General features: G+C 42.0%; 1 protein-coding gene across 9 annotated transcripts in view; it reads right to left on the minus strand.

The window, feature by feature from the left end:
* Positions 1-2,616: 2,616 nt before the first annotated feature.
* The window catches only part of LOC118513917 (protein madd-4), a 123,698-nt gene continuing 111,455 nt past the window's right edge, over positions 2,617-14,859 (minus strand). For 4 of the 9 annotated variants that reach the window (XM_036060268.1, XM_036060272.1, XM_036060271.1 and 1 more), the window contains 9 exons: positions 14,026-14,241; positions 13,431-13,892; positions 12,776-13,357; positions 12,616-12,712; positions 12,195-12,326; positions 8,156-8,458; positions 7,752-8,084; positions 7,031-7,181; positions 2,617-6,944 (listed from right to left, as the gene is read on the minus strand). In XM_036060268.1, coding sequence (XP_035916161.1) covers positions 6,826-6,944; positions 7,031-7,181; positions 7,752-8,084; positions 8,156-8,458; positions 12,195-12,326; positions 12,616-12,712; positions 12,776-13,357; positions 13,431-13,892; positions 14,026-14,241 — 2,395 coding nt within the window. In that variant the 3' untranslated portion in view covers positions 2,617-6,825. The remainder of the gene's footprint in view (positions 6,945-7,030; positions 7,182-7,751; positions 8,085-8,155; positions 8,459-12,194; positions 12,327-12,615; positions 12,713-12,775; positions 13,358-13,430; positions 13,893-14,025; positions 14,242-14,859) is intronic. The other 5 variants (XM_036060273.1, XM_036060276.1, XM_036060275.1 and 2 more) reach the window with 5 other exon arrangements.

Consider the following 14,859-nt stretch of genomic DNA (forward strand, 5'->3'; position numbering starts at 1 on the left):
AGTGCGGCGAATTCAGTGCAATCTTCTAATTTAGGAAATGTGCCGTACGATGATGAGCTTAAACGAGCAGCAATTTATTACGTGGCGTAAGGGCTGTGTGGTTTTTTCGGCCATGATGGAGCACGACGGCGTTGCTGCCGTCATGAGCGAGGATTAGATGCAGGGGGCGGATTTGCGGATCACACCGGAACGTGATATTATCGTCATGTGTGGATGGTTTCACGCGGGATGGCTGGATCGATGCACACAGGGAAGAATCGAGAGTATTGTGCAATAACAGTGTCTTGCAGAGGCCTCTCCGAGCTAGATGATCGATGATCGAGATTAGCGTGAATGAATGATATACAATAAACGGCTTCTTGTTTGTTTCTGCCACTAATCATGCGCCTGTCATTCATTGAAGGTGTTATTTAGAGCTAGCGTAACGTGACGTAACGTAGCCTAACGCATGGATGTAGTGGAGAATTTGGAGTAATCTTTGGAGATTCTGCACACAATTGTTTGCAAATTTTGTCCTCAAGGCGAATTCTAGAAAGCTACCGAGACGGCATCCGGTCACTAGTCGCACTAAGCTATGTCTAGGAACAGAATTGTATAATCAAGAGCACATGGATACCGAACACCTCATTCGCCACGCTGCCTGATTGTGACCGCCTGTATTCAGTCATGAATTCTAATGTTCTCTCCGCGCTTGAAGGCCACACCGGGCCGAGAACTATCCGTTAGATAAGGTTGCTGCTGCTGCTGCTGCGGACGACGGCTGTTCTAGTCGCAAACCTTCCAAACACCGGAGGCACTTTTGACGGTGTACATAAATTTCCAGACCAACCGTAATTCACACTTAAACCGACGGCCACGGTGCCAGTTGGACATCATGTTCATCCCCGTTCCCCAATAATCTCTCCCAATGCGTCCCCCGATTTCGTTGTGTGTGTGTGTGAGAGAGGATTTTCTGCGTGAAACCGTAACACCGGACGACCGATGATCATATCAACATGCTGATGATGGTCAGTTTGCGATACGCTCGCCTTAAGTGAAATGTCTTTTCTTTTAATCTCACTAATCTCGAGCACATACGCTCCAGGCCCCGGGCTCGGTCGGAGCTCGGAGCATGCAAGCTTCTGTATGTGTGCGTCGATTGTCGGTCGCGCCGGGCCGGGCAGCATTGAAGCAGGATGTGCTCATATATTGACAATGGGTTTATGCATATGCACACATTTGGTTTGTCAATAGGTGATTTCCGCTCCGCCCACTGCTCTCGACAGTTCTCGCTGGGCAAGAGCCGCCATCAGACACGTCGTTGACAGTGTTAGGAGCGTCGACGAAACCTTCCCTTGCCGGTCGAACGATGAAGCACGGTGGAGATGAATGAAACTTAATCTGATCAATTGATGAATGAATCAATGACGTGTTTGATCGGTTGATCGGTCGCGATTTATGATGCTTTGTGGAATCAATTGAATTATAGCAGCGTTTGGAGATTTTAGAGCTATAGCTCATCGGAAAGCAACAAATTGTTGACAATTGCTTAAATTCATTTCGAAAAGCTAACAAGCCTTTCAGGTTAGTTATTTTTATTCATTCAGGACGGCCAGGCCGTATTGGTAGGTGGGTTATCAATGTACAAAAATATCTCAAAAATCTTTCAAAGAAGATGGTTTGAATGCTTACTTTTTGTTCAATTGAAGAATAAATTTGAAGCGCATCTCACTCGGGCAAATCAATTAAAAAAATCCCATATCGAATATTTATTGATAATATCAGACTTATTATAACTTTGGTCCAAGACAGTATAATAAAATTTAACTAAAAAAGGGCCAAAAATAGTCATATTTTCCTTTAGATAAAAATTGACAAACGATAATTGACGCTATAGTTATGACACGCACTGTACATATGATTGTACGCACACTTGCGCAGTACACACAGCACTATGGGTCAAACGCAGTGAAGCAATGGACAAGAATTGAGTTTGTTGTTTAATTAGTTTTATTGTTCTGATTGAGTAACTTAAACGGAAATCAATCAAAAAGATGATAAAATATTATTTCAATTTTCAAATAAAAAAATAGTAAATTATTACCTCAAGCATGCAAAAACTAAATAAGTTTGAAATTATACGCTAAAAATGCAAAGAAAAAGATTCTCCACGTTTTTTTTTAATCAAAATTTGTTAGCTCATATGATGTCATCATTGTATCAAATACAACAGAAAATGAACAAATCCCATGTGTACGTCCCAGCATTGGGCAGATCCTTTTTCTGGTTTCATTTTAAATAAAAAATACTTTATTTTCCCCCATTTTCTTGTTTTCCACTGTTTGTTGTAAGTGTGACGCAAGTGTCTGTATGTATGTGTAGGTGTGTGTGTAGTAGTAGTGTATTAGTGTATTGCCATTAATCTCCTGCCTAATAGTTGCTTTGAGAATTATCGTAGACCTCGACTCGATCACTTCAGGACCAGGACCGTGCGCTTTCTCCGGATCGTTCTTTGAACTAATAACCTATATATGATTTTTAAGTTTGTATAATAGTTGTTAATATTAATGATAATCATATTACAGTGAAATGTATAATTATCATAAATATATTCGCTTGTTTTTTTCGTTTGTTTCGTTTTCGGTTTCTGCTGGTTGGTTGGTTGGTGAGTGAGTTGGTTTACGGAACGAATTTCCTTTGCTTGCTTGAGACCTTACCAAAGTGACCAGCTCGCAGTAAATGGCAATAGTTTCTTTGCTTTATCGCTTTAATTTATTTTTCCTAGTCGAGAGTGTAAGGGCATCTGCTGGATCAAACCCTCTTGGATGTACTAATCCAGCTTGTCGGCAACATTGAAAAAATAATAAACATTCATAAAGCTTTCGCAATGGTCATCTCGTGGGATGAAAGGTTGTTGTTCGATTTCGACGGGAAACGTTTTTTGGTTTCGTGTTTGATTGAAAACGGAGGTTTCGATCCTTACGGGATCGCTGCTCTTGCCGGTAAATGCATCGTCAAGTAAGCGTAGGACTTTCTTCTGTCTGAAAAGCGTTCTATGCATCTGGAAGCTGGCAATTTGCATTAAGTAATTTACTTTCTGGAAATCACGGTCATCAGCATTGTCTGCATTTTTACACACTTTTTGGGGGGGGGGGGGGGGGGAATCTTTCCTCTGCTTTGCGCCTTCTATTAACTCACAAACTGCACGACTCAGCCGTGTGTTGGGTTGGGTGAAAAGTATCACATTTTTACATAAATGCACTATTGCACACAGCATCCTTATCCTCCGTGGGGTCGTCCCTTTATTTGTTTTGTCTAATATATTCGTTATGTCCTCTAGAACAGGTTTTCTAATTATTTGCTCATTCTACTTGCAGCAGTTACTAACACGGATAAAGTGAAGAAATGAAAGACTGACCGAAGTAAGGCAAACGCAGCGCAGGCAAATAAAATCAACCCAAAAGTCGTCAAACATCACTACACTGATTGCAGCATTAGCTTAGCCTAGGTTCTTTGCTCTTCCAGTTTTGTCCAACTAATGCATGCTTTTTCCACTCGTGTGCACTGTAGTGTGCAAAAGCCTTAACGTGTCCAAAAGAGTCATCCTATTCGCTTCCTTTTCTAATTTGTTTGTTTGGTTCAATGTACAGAAATTTGCTTTAGTTGGTACTAGCCCCGCGTTCTTTCCCTTCACTTTACGAAATATTAGCCTTTTTTTGTATTCATTTACTTTAACTATTTGCTCCATTCGGTTGCATGTGTGTGTGTGGAATAATTACTTTGCGTTCGGGGTTATTATTCCGTTTTGAGAGATTAAATGTAGCTTGGTTTTGGAAATGCTTTTTGCTCCATTTTCGACGATGTATGGATTGCCTTGTTCGGTCACTTTCATGTTCAGTTTGTTTCTTCATGTTTAACGCATTAACGTACTTATATATATCTTAACTAACTTGCCCGTTTGAATTTTCGTTCACACTTTGGTCAACTAGGCTGTTGTTTGCAAATGTGTTTTGTTTGTGTGTGTGTGTGTGTGTGTGTGTTATTTCTATTTGCTTGTTTTAGTAGTGGTATTGTTATGCGCTTGTGACGCACATAATGTCGCTGGTTTTGTTTGCTTCAGTTTTTATAATAGTTATCTTCTTTATTTTGCTTCTTTTTGTTCTAACTAATTGAATAGATCTTAGGATTTAAACAACGCCCCGTGTTTTATTCTTCAACTTCTTCATTTTAATCGACATTTTTTTAATTAATAAGACTTATCTTTTAAACAGCACTAGAAACGGAACAGAACCATCTTACTTCGTTAGTTGAATAATTTTTTCAACATCTCCAATGTTAGGAAAGTCTTGAAAGCCAGTTTCTAGTGATGCTTTTTAGGGTTTTACAATCAGTCAAAATTAATGTAAGAAAAACAGATTCAAGAAACTCTATCAGAAAGTGAAATTGAAAGAAGAAAAAACACACAAAAAACAAAACTAAATAAATAAAGGAAATGTCAAACTAAAAACAAAACAATTTATTTTAAAAATGATTTAAATATTTTATTTAAAAAAGCATAAATAAACATACAATGAAATAAATGGCAACACACAATCTGCAATCTGTAATGTTCTTGTTCGGCTATGTTTTCTGCTCTTATTTACATCTCTTATTTACTGCTCTTATTTTGTCAGTCATCGTTTACAATCGAGCAAACAAAAACGCAAGGAAGCTTTCATTCTTACCTGTTACATTCACTTTGATTCTCCTGTGTCTTGAGTGCTTACGTTTGGTCTTTTAGCTTAGCAATGCTTCGTTTCTCTTAGCGCCGCACTGCACAGTGTAAAGAAGAACGAGTTTTTCGTTGGTTGTTGTTTTGTTTTATTTTTTACTCATGTTTTGTTTTGTTTTTCCCTTTCCCTCATTTTTTCTATCCTTTTTTTTCGTCTCAGCCTGGCATCGGAAATAGCTCTGTAAAACATGGTAGAATCTTTTGCTCTTTTTTTCTCCTCTCTCTTTCTCTTTCTTTTTATCGCCCTCTTTCTTCTGCTTATTCTTGTTAGGGTTGTTCGGTTTATATAATAATTGCCATTACGTTTTGCGTGTGTGTCCCTATGGTTTCGTTTCCTTTTCTTTCTTCGCTTTTTATAAGAACAAAATGAATTCTGCTGCATTCGTGTTAGTTTCGCCAGTGGCTTGCTTAGTTTGTTTGAAGAGTATGATTACTTATGAACATTAGGAAATGGAAAAGTGGGGGAGAGTAAATAGTATAATTCGAAAGCGTTCGTTTGTTTTTTTTTTTGTTTGGAAAGGAAAGTGGAGATTAATCTTACGTGTGATTGATTAGGGTGTGGTCGCCAAAGGTTTGCTTGCTCGATTTCGACGAGTATGGCCATGTTTTTTGGGGGGTTTTTGTATTGGTTTTTCTTTTCCTCTATGTGGAACGTAACAATATCGCTCCCGTGTATTCCTGTTCCCACTGGTTTTGTTGTTGGATGATATTGTTCGTCTTCACCTACATAGCACGCGTAGTGTTGGGAATGGAATGAGATGAGAAAAGAGATTCGAGGCGATTAAAAATATTATGAAAATGGAAAATGCTTCAACGAATGAGAAACGTTCATTGAGTATTTGAGACGTGTTTTTTGTTGTTGGAGGGAAACGATGGTCAACTGCAAAATCTTTACTCCTTTGGTACCGAGGAACGTGCGAGTGAGTGCGTGAGTGACGCGAGTGACGCTTAAAGTAAGAGGAAAAATGGCCCTTCTTCATGCTGATGATGAGTGAACATATGTAGTTGAATCTGTAAATGGCTCTATCAAAAAACATATGCTATTTGGGACTTTAAGGGGGCGTTGTTTCGGTTTTTTGTGTTGTTTTCGTTTAACAAACGGTAATACTTGCAGCAGCACCTACCTATCCCACTATCAACAAGCATTGAACTGTTTCTCGAAGCATTACGATCGCGTGTGCTGTTCCATTCACTCCTCAGTTAGCAAAACAGAACCTAACAGCATTTCGTTTAGTGTTGACCTTCGCTATGTTTTAACTATGTTCACTCCTTCTCTCTCTCTCTCTCTCTTGCTCTCTCGCTCTCTTTCTCTTTTCTTCAATTATCACCTAAACCTAGTGTTGTCGCTTGTAGAATTTTTCCCTATGTGTTTTTCTTTATCTGTTTGTTTTGCGTTAATATATGTATATTTATATGTATAGGGGCAATTTTGTTTTCCAGTTTTACTTATGTACATACAATCCAACAGTTCTCGTGAAGTGTTAACAAAAACAGACGCCTTCAGGCTCGCGCTTCCCTGCTCGGCGCCTCTCTCGTTCGCTCCTGTGGTCCTGTGGAAACATGCCCGACGCAGCATAGTTTGCATGCATTTCAAAAAGGTGTCCCCTCGCGGGTGTCTCCAGGAGAGTGTTCTGATCTGATCCTACATAAATTCTCAACAATAGACTAACATTTTGCACCGACCACTAGTACCTGCCTGCTTTGTCCTCCCCTAATTGTCTGTGTGTAGGTGTTTGGTGGCTGCCCTTTAGCCGTCCAGCAATGCCCAATAGTCAAGTACACATTAATTGACTATATCTTAAATAAGTCTTCGGTAATTGGGGTGTCTCAATAGCTATTCTGTATCATACACAAGTTCGTTGATTTGTTTTCCTCCTCGAAGGGGTGAGTGTCTGGCTTGAAACGCTGTCAGACTATCGTCTAATTGGCCCGAGCAAGCCCGATGCTAATGCGATGACGGAGGCATCTTCCACAGGATGCAACGGCTTCCGACAAATCAGACAGTCACGTCTGTGAAACGTCATCCGGCGCATCCACCGTGGTATCCGATTGGCAGTCCGCGGGATGGCGGAGGCTTAGTGGTAAATATTAAACCTACAAGTCTTGCAACACTGTTGCTGGTAACGGTGCAGTCTGCAAAGGCCCATGCTTTTCACGTTTCTACAGTACCTCGACAGGTCCTTACACTCCGACACTGAAATTGGAACGTTGGGAGGAGAAAAGGTGGACAAATTAGTACTTTTGTCGGTGGATAGTTCCAGCAGTCGACGGTTTACTTACGATTCGAAATACAGGGTGGTCCTTTACAAACTTTCATCACGGCTGGTCGTGGCAGCTCTCGGCACGCATTCCCAGCCGCCTTTTTCGTCCCGTACCACACACACTGTAGTATCCTGTATTTGATGCCCTGTCCTTCACAGGCTGCATTACACTGTTGGTTGGGGAAATAAAATAAAATAAATTGATTTAATATTTATCTTATCCACAGTTATTTGTCAGTCCTTATAACAAGTGTTTCTATGTTTTAAACAATAGCCTTTTTTGATTTAATGTGGCGATCGTGGTGACATCTGTGTGTGAGATACAGAAACCACTAAATTACCATGCGAGAAGTAAAGCTCCCGGTAACTCCGCGCTCCCTGAAGGCGAAGAGTGCAAAGAGTTACCCCATGAGGTTAAACAACTAGTTCGAGAGGGCTCGTGAGGTCAGAAGTTCATATCCAGGGCAGAGTTTAATAGTGATAACTTCATCTCTCTCTCTCTCTCTCTCTCTCTCTCTCTCTATTCCTGATATCATTGATATCAAATGATCGGTGAAGATAATGTGTTTGTTCTGCTATTGGGCGTTGAGTTCAAGAAAATCGTAAGACTACCTCGTTAAATAGAAGAGCTTGCTTAGAGTCCTCATTTTATTGAGGTGAGGGCTCCGGTAAAGGTCTTTTTTAACTTTAACGCCTCAACCTGAAAAATACTCAATAAAAAAAAACCCAGCGACACTTACATCTGACCACGGTTCAACGCGCCAAACACCCTTACACAGCTCGTTATAACATTCCTGCTTGGTGACGGGCTTTTCCTGGTCCTCGCACACCTTCTCGCTGCTTCGCTCGCCATCGTACTGGCAGTACACATCGCGCCGCTGCAGCGCCGTATGCCACGAGAAGCACTTTGACTGCTGACACGCGCTCCAATCCGTTGTAATCCAGCGTGGACAATCGATGTTACCACATTTGTCGACCGTTTCCGGCACCGGCAGACCGGCGTCCTCACAGAAGCTATTGTCCACTGTGCGACTCGCGTTGCTCATCTGCAGCATACAGTGGGCCGAACGAAGCTGTGAGAGATACAAAGAGACATTTAAATTAGTTGTCGGTTTGTTATCCTCATTGAAGTATGAGCTTCTACCTTGTATCCTCCACCGTTGGCACCACACGTTTGCGAACACTCGGACCAAGGTGTCGTCATCCATTCGAACTCGTATCCTTCCGTTGCTTGACCGTCGTGTATCATTGGCTCGTCAACCGATTCACTCGTGTGGCGGGACTTTAACAGCTGATACACATTCAAAGGACGTGGAGGTTCCGCTTCCTCCTCCCCCTCCCGATCTCCCCGTCCAATTGATCCATCAAACGGATCGTACCGATGGTCGGTGAGATACTGCTGTCCAACGTTCTTACTGTTGCTGAAGGTCTGAAATGGCCAAAGAAGCTATCGTAGAAAGATGAAAGGCAACAAAAGCGTATTAGTGAAAACGGAAACCGAAAAGGAAAGTATTGTTAGCCCGTAAAGAGATGTTAGAAAAAGGGTGGTTTTGGTGAGTTCTAGTTCAAAATTCAAAATTGTACTTGGTGCTTGGTGAGGCTATATGCACTATACACAGAGAGTTTGTGTGTGTGACAGAGAGAGAGAGAGAGACATAGACAGAGAGTTGCTGTACATAGTACACACTTGTGATTAAAAGTGCTGTAGGGGATTTATTAAGGCACAAGGAGTTGAATCTTCATGTCATGAAAGGTATCAAAAATATGACTGTTAATCTGAATGAGCTTCGAGCAGATGAAAGGACGAGACAAGTCGAATGTTACAGTAAGAGTGAATTAAATTACCTATTTGTGTCCATGTGTGTATGCGTTAGGGGTTGTATTTTTTTTTATTTGGGAAGGAACAGTAGGAAAATCGGTACACAAGGGTGGGAAATTTCAGTTCGGAAAAAGAAGAAGGGAAAAAATTCAAAGTATAATATCGGGTTTGTGCTTTGCTATGATAAGTTTGTAATCACCATCGTTAACTAGCTATTGATGACATACACACGAGAAACAACATGCAATAGCAAATACAAGTCGAATGGAAATTGATTCAAAAGGAAAAAGAATTGCTGAAAATGTTCGATTCATATCATACAAACAATAGAAATCTCATTTGGTTTTGGGAAACGAGCACAATGCTACAGCCAGACAAACAATACAGAATTGAAAAACAAAGAACAACACCGAAAAAGCACAAACCACTGGGCGCCTCCATTTGCCCCGTGGTCAACGTTTTAAGCGCGCGCTGCAAAACGAAACGATAATTAATTAAAGTAATTAGTGTTTCTCGGAGCAGTTTCCTTTCCTTTTTTTTGCACCCTCAAATATGAGAAGCAGCATCAGGACGTGTTGTGTGTGAGTGAGTGTATGTATTTTAAATAATTGTTTCACATGTTTCCTGCTCTCCGTCGCTCACTTGGCTTTGGGGGGAGTGTGATGAAATTTTGATCAAGGGCAATTCGAAAAACCAAAAAATTGAACCAAAAAACATGGCCCTCGAAAAACCAAACCTCGAAAGCGCGTACATTGCGGTGGGGTTTGGCTTTTGGATGGGTGGTCGAAACGGGATGTCGACGAGGAGATAAGGCGGGAGAAAAAGAGAAACAAGCGCAAGTTGTTGTTGCGTACTAAAGTGGATGTTGTTTTCGATTGCGAATAGTTCGATAAACACGTTGCAAAATGAATTGGGTGAAGGAAAAAAGCGCTCTGAAGTCGTCATGGTAGAGTTGTTGGGGCGCTGGGCATGATTTAAAGCTCATTTCCACGACAGCTGTTCGTCGGTCATTCAATATGACGATTGGGAAAAAAATCTATTACCCGGCGGGAAAAAGGGGAGAGCTAACTGATTCGTTTTTTGTGCGTGTGAATGAAGGATTATTTCATTTGAAATGGTGAGCATACATACATACTGGAACCAGATGTAGAATGAATGTTTTTATATTCTTTTTACGCAAAAATGAATCCGCTCAGTACAGCAGAGATAGAACGTTTGTGGAGAGATAAAAGTAGTTTTAGTAATCCCGAGTCGGATTGTTTAAATCTATTGGATTTGATTTTCCTATCTGTCACAAACAGAATGGGCAGATTCCACAAACCGAGGTGGAAAGAGGCGATTAACAATGATAAACGCTCCCATTAGGCTCTATAGTCGAGCTCGTGCAGAGCGATTAGTGACAATGATATCGACTGATGGGTGGTTAGGGGCCAGTATTTTTGTTGATTTGCTAACGGTTACTACGCTTTGTTATGGTGGTTTACCTTGGCAGCTTTGAGCCACGCCAGCCATTAAAAACTATTGACCTCGTGCCCAACGCAAAACAAAAAACCAAAACCAGATCGAAAGCTGGACCGATTATTACGGATTTTGGGAGGTAGTTGAATATTTCTCACCCGGGATGGTAGTTGGTCAGAGATTAACCGAACAACGTACGTAGGGGTGGTAGGGTGGATAATTATGTCCCATAATAATTTATTTACGGAATGAAAAATACCGGATTGACACATACCGTTGCGTATGAAAATGCTTTTAATTAAACCGGCACCGCAAATCGACGGCTACAGTCGGTTACGGGAACCAGTGGTGGCTAGCCAGGAAGGTTGAGTGAAGGGATTGAGTGGGGTTGTGTTGGGCGGTGTGAAATGTTTGCCGCTGGCAAACGATACGCAAAATCCCTCGCAGCACTCTGGCATGCTGGCGGGTGATTATGAATTCTTGTGTTATTTTTACCTGATTTATATGTTTGCTGATTGAAAGTGTTTTTATAGCACTATCACATGAATATTTGCACACGGTGCGCTGGGCTTATGCACAAATGGAACTTAAAATAATGCGGCTACCCCATTATAAATACAGCGATTGTTGAGCCTTCTCGGTACATAAGGTTAGAGCTTTATCTAGCTAACGTTATTGAATCATTGATAATGAAGTCATTTTCTGCAAGAGCTAGTCCTCGTTATATGTTCTACGTTGAGTTGATGATAAAGATGGTCTATAATTTATAGGAAAATAGTGTCACCTTTGAGCCAAGAATTTTACGCAAAATTTCAGGACAAATTGCGTGGATTAAATAAAATATTGCAATTAACTGATACTATCTTATGATATAAAAAAAAATCCAGCTCTGTAGTCTTCAAAAACTCTAAAAAATCCACTGTGTTAAAGATTATCCTTTTCTTATAATCATACTAAGGATTCAACCGAAAGAACAGGCAAGAGGTTTAAAATCAAAATTTCCTCTCAAGAACTTGCGATACTATCTACTCTTTACAACATGAGCTCTGCAATACACTAATTAGTCGTTGCGCTATGTGGAATGCTTTGAAGAGAAGTGATTGCTCCAGAACGCTTGAATCACTTTACTCCAGAACTTCCTGTAATGCTTTCAAAGCTAAGTATCATATTAGGAAAGCACTCCGGAAGACCCGGAAGCTATTCAAAGGGATGGCAATAAAAGAAATGTAGAAACTATGTTGATGGAAATGTAAACGCATCCTTGTGGAATCCTTTTTTGTCGATGTGATCCGTTGCAACATATCGCTCACAGTCGGATGGTTCTGCGTCCGAGCTTTTGAGTATGTACCAAGAACGATTCTCAATGGCATTTAATCATTTGTTCCTGGATAGTGCTTAAGGGTATGGAGCTGGCTTGAAGGTTCAACGGAGAGTAATAGATTCATGAACGCATTATCCTGAGAAGGAAGGCACTGGATGCCCAGGAAATGTAAACACTGTATAGATGAGAGCTTCAAAGAATTTGGAATATCCTGGGCGAAGTACATTGATACGCTTTTAAGGGTCCATTTTTGGTGAGCAAGCAGAGATATCTTTCTTTTTTTAAGTGTACTGTAGTGGAGTGGTACATCCGTAGTTATCTATATGAAGGATCCGTAAGGAAGGCTAGGAAACACAATCATGCAGGTGCAGCTCACAACGTGCAGTGTGGAAAGAAATCGTTAGTAACAAACATGCAACAACGACCACGTGCTTGGTGAACGTAAAACCGTGAAGACTAGTGCTATGAAGGTGGGTATTTCTTGCTAATTATACCCAAAGTGGGCGAAAACAAAGAAAAAAACCCCATCGGGCAGAAACAGTTCGGTAGCTTCGGTGAAAGTTTTGGTAAAACTCCTCATCTCACCTGTAGACCGGCCAGAAGATGCTGGAAATGGGGCAATGGTAAGGTACGGGTGCCGGAACTGGCCGCAGCCGACGCATCCGACGGCACCGCACTGCCGGACACGGTCATTTGTGAGTGTGACCGCAGTGGTTCCTTTTGTTCGGCGCGTATGGGATTATTGGAGTTTGTTTTTGAGATTAAATATGTTCAAAGGGTTTATTAGCAATTGAAGGATACGAGAGAAGAGAGAGAGAGAGATGGAGAGAAAAAGAGAGATAATTTTGAAGGGTTAATATAGCTTATTAAGAGGATCATTTGAGGGCGAATAGCATTAGCAATAAGCTAACATTATACGGGTTGTTAGCATCGTTAGCTTCAGTTCCTGCTAGATATTATTGCATAGAGATGAAGAAAATCTTGGCGTTCTAGATAGGCCACCTACCTCATCATCCGTTCCATCGCCGTGCTCTGTGAGAAGTGTGTCTTGCTGCTGCCGTTGTCGGTTTCTCCCCCGATTTCGATCGCGATTCTTTCTCCCACTAAGAAAACCAAGATACAGATAAGAAAGGTGTTTGGAGCTCTCAAAAGCCCAATGTACAAACCTCTTTTCATCCTCATTTCCATTCGCCATGGCGTACGAGTTCGCCAAGAGTGCATTAGGATCGGCACCTCGATGCCGATCATGATCCTCGTTCGCTTGATTCTCTCCACCGGGCTTAGCCTTGACGGCTAGCTTCAGATCAGCATGGCTCAGTCCGGCGTGGCATGTGTAGATGCCAGCCTCTCGGAACGTAACGTCCAGTATGCGCAGTGCACCCTTCTTGGACATCTTGATCTTTTTCGTCTTGAGCAGCGGTTGTTGGTCCTTCGTCCAGCGGATCTTCGTACGGTTGAAGCGCTTCACTGGACACTTAATCTTGACCTGAGTACCGTAGAAGACGGTCGCTGCACCACCAATCTTGAGAGTGATCTTGTTCTTTTTGGGATCGTGTTGGATGAAGGTGGAGTTGGTTCCAGCAATCGGCGGACGTTGATCTTCCGGGGCGCAAGCCTTCGTGTTGCAGGGCTTCTTGTCTGGAGGCTTACTGCTTGGGCACATTGACGCAGGCCGTTCAACTTTGTGTTCTTGGGCCATGATCTGTTTGCACTCGACGCGTCGCTCCTTGAAGCCTCCACCACAAGATCTGTTGAAGATTTGAGATGAAGGTGTGAGGACTCTAGATGTAGCCGGAATAATTGTTTCTGTGGACAACTTACTTTGAACACTTGCTCCACTCCGACACTTCCCACCGGACAGGGCAATCAATGATGTTACAGTACTGCCGATCCGGTTGAGGCTTTGTGGTACACATGCTGTTCGGTACGATCATGGTGTTTTCCCCACCACGCGTCACCTCATGGATGCACGTGACCTCTCGCGTCTGTATCCCAAACCCACAAGACTTGGAGCAGGGCGTAAACTCCGAGTAGTTCCACCGCGGTGGACACGGGATATCGTTACACGTGCGGATACGCGCTTCCGGTTTCGTTTCGGGCGAGCAAAGAAACGGTGACACGATCTTGCCCGTGTCATCTCGCACGCAGTTGATTATTAGCTCCTCGACACCGCCGAGACAGGATGCGCTGCAGCTGGTGTAGCCTTCCTCTCGCCAAGAGTACGTCTTTCCCGGCACGGACACGTGTACCTTGATGTTTTCTAAGCTCTGTCGATTGCCATCTCTGCAGGAAGCGAGTAAAAAAGAGAGGTACAGATATCACAAAGATCAGCAATCAGGCTCTAGTACAAGCGAACAGTTTAATTAAAAAAATAAAAACGAAAGTAAGAAAGAGTTGGTAGTGAGCAGCGTAGTACTTGAGATAGGTGTCCTCGTAATTGTGCGAGTACGAGCACGGTTCCATGACGCAACGTTCCACCTCGTCCAGCGGTTTGTAGGCGTGACAGAGCGAATCGTTTAGCACTGCGACGCGCTTGGAAAATTCGAGGAAAATCTTGCACCGGAACGGCTTCCGGCGGATCCCTTCGCCGCACGTTACGCTGCACGGTGACCATTCGGTGTCCTGAATGAAGCTGCAAGTCCGCGCGGGCGGTAGTTGTCGTGCGCAAAGTGGCAAGTACGGAGCGGAGAAGAAGGGAGGGTGAGAAATACAGAGAAAGAGAGAGGGAGAGAGATAAAGATAGAGAGAGGAAGATAGAAATATGGGTAAGGCAGAAAGAAAGGACGGAAGAAAGATGAAAGGTTAAGTTGATAAATGAGATCGAATGGTAATCGAATAAATTTTGAGACGAAGAGATATGAATAGACAAAATGTTAGTAAAACACCTTTGGCATGCTAGCAACACATAAAAATAAGGTTTTTATTAGAATTGCTAAAATGATCAAAATTTTATAGAAAAAGATAAACATTCCTCAAGATCTTATTTTGAACTGTTTCTAGAACCTTTCACGAAAAGCTGTCAGCTGACCGACCGATGTCGTTAGTACTGTCAAATTCTCGTAGTATTAATGGGACTCAAATGGATTAAACAACAGGAATTTTTACTGTTTTTCTCACAAAAAAACATGTTTTTCCTTTCATATCGAATGGTTAGCACTTTCCAATTCCAAAAAATGGCCTGTAGAATAAACAATATTTCGCATCGATTGTGTGACTTTCGGTATGGCACATTTAGTAGTCCTTCAGAAAT

The sequence above is a fragment of the Anopheles stephensi genome, chromosome 3 (genome assembly GCF_013141755.1).
Source record: "Anopheles stephensi strain Indian chromosome 3, UCI_ANSTEP_V1.0, whole genome shotgun sequence".
Classification (NCBI taxonomy): Eukaryota; Metazoa; Arthropoda; class Insecta; order Diptera; family Culicidae; genus Anopheles; species Anopheles stephensi.